Here is a 1756-nt window from a genome sequence, read left to right as displayed (position 1 = left end):
TTGCACCATGTCTAGTTAACGCTAACTGGGGGTACTTCCTTCAGTTAAGCACGTTAACTGCTTTATCGATCACATGTTATATGATGGGTGTCGATAACGTCGATAAAGATGTTTAACTGGGAGTTAGAATTAACTAGACATGGTGCAAACGGCCCTAAAGTTGCTAATTAAAAGTGAAAACTCAAAGAAAAATTTCACATAAACGATTAAAAAAAAAAAAAAATAAAGTAGTGCCTCGTGATAAAAAAAGGGGGAAAAGAGAAGAAACCCCAGGTGTGGTGCAGTAAAAAAAGGGTAAAGAAAAAGAACAGAACCCCACTGCAAGGGCCCACCATCATCCAGCCCATAACTATCAGCACCGATCTCTCCGAGGGACAACCAGCAGAAGTATCCTCAGCCGCGAACAAGGAAGCAACCCCGAGCCAGCAACAGCAACGTACAACAACAACAACAACAACGTACAACAACAACCAGCGCGGCTACCATAGCGCGCAACAACAAAAACATCCAGCGCAGCTATCATAGCGCGCAACACCTTCAACAGCGTGTAACAGCAACGCGCAACAACAACACCAACAAGCGCGGCTACCATAGCGCGCAACAACAACAACAACAAGTTGGCCCCAACGGCAGCGACCGGCTCACAACAATAACAACCAGCGCAGCTACCATAGCGCGCAACAACAACAACAACAAGTTGGCCCCAACGGCAGCGACCGGCTCACAACAATAACAACCAGCGCAGCTACCATAGCGCGCAATACCTTCAACAGCGCGTAACAGCAACGCACAACAACAACCAGCGCGGCTACCATAGCGCGCAACACCTTCAACAGCGCGTAACAGCAACGCGCAACTACAACAACGCGCGAAGCAACAACGCCAACAACGGCGGCCACAGCAACAACGCAACCGCCAGAGCAAAAGCGGCAACACGAGCAACCGCCAGAACAGAGGCGTCCACTACAACAACAACAACCACTCCAGCGCAGCAGAACAGAAGCAGTTGCAACAACGGCATCGCCTCTTCCAAGGCATGCTGCTACAAGGTGGGGTGAGTTCTAGAAAAATACTAAAAATCAAACAACAAAAAGTAATTTAGTACAACAACAGAAAATTAAATAATGGAAAAAAAGAAAACGTATAACCAAGTATAAATCTTGACGACTTAAGTATTTAGTAAAGCGATAGCAACCTGAAAATAGTATAAGATAGTAAGTGTTAGAAAAACAAAAACAAAAGGATATATCATTATTACTAAAATTAGCACGAAAAAAAATATATGTATATGTACATCTATATATATTTTACTAAAACTTAGAACATGGTTAATCGTGTGATANTAAAATTAGCGTGAAAAAAAAAATATATGTACATATATAAATAAATAAAATAAATAAATATAAAATAAATATATTTTACTAAACCTTAGTAACCATGTTTGTGTGATTAAGACCCTTATAGTAATAAGGTGATGAAGTAATTTGAATCGTTAAAAAGGGGAATTAATGAGAAGCGGATAACTGATATTAGGGCTGAAGTTAGTAAGGAAAAAAAACAACTAAGTTAATATGTAAATGCAAATTTTAAATAAACTAGAACGTACTATATATATTCATAAAATAAAATAAACAAATTAAACAAAAAAAAAAATACTTAAATAAAATACTAATAAATGAATGAAATTAAATTGAATTAGATTAAAACCGAAAACAAAGCTAACCCGGGACTAAAATAACGGGTGATTTTTTTGAGG

The 1756-nt window shown here is 38.9% G+C and overlaps 1 protein-coding gene across 1 annotated transcript; it reads left to right on the top strand.

Moving 5' to 3' along the window:
• Positions 1-426: 426 nt before the first annotated feature.
• On the top strand, positions 427-1054 carry LOC108379854 (probable serine/threonine-protein kinase dyrk1; the record flags this gene model as incomplete). Its single annotated transcript, XM_017636210.1, has 2 exons — positions 427-696; positions 755-1054. Coding segments are annotated over 2 exons (570 nt in total), but the record flags the coding sequence as incomplete, so codon positions are not given.
• Positions 1055-1756: the final 702 nt, after the last annotated feature.

The sequence above is a fragment of the Rhagoletis zephyria genome, unplaced genomic scaffold (assembly GCF_001687245.7).
Source record: "Rhagoletis zephyria isolate East Lansing unplaced genomic scaffold, Rhagoletis_zephyria_1.1 Rzeph_scaffold_17491, whole genome shotgun sequence".
Lineage (NCBI taxonomy): Eukaryota > Metazoa > Arthropoda > Insecta > Diptera > Tephritidae > Rhagoletis > Rhagoletis zephyria.
This window is presented reverse-complemented; position numbering and strand designations above follow the sequence as displayed.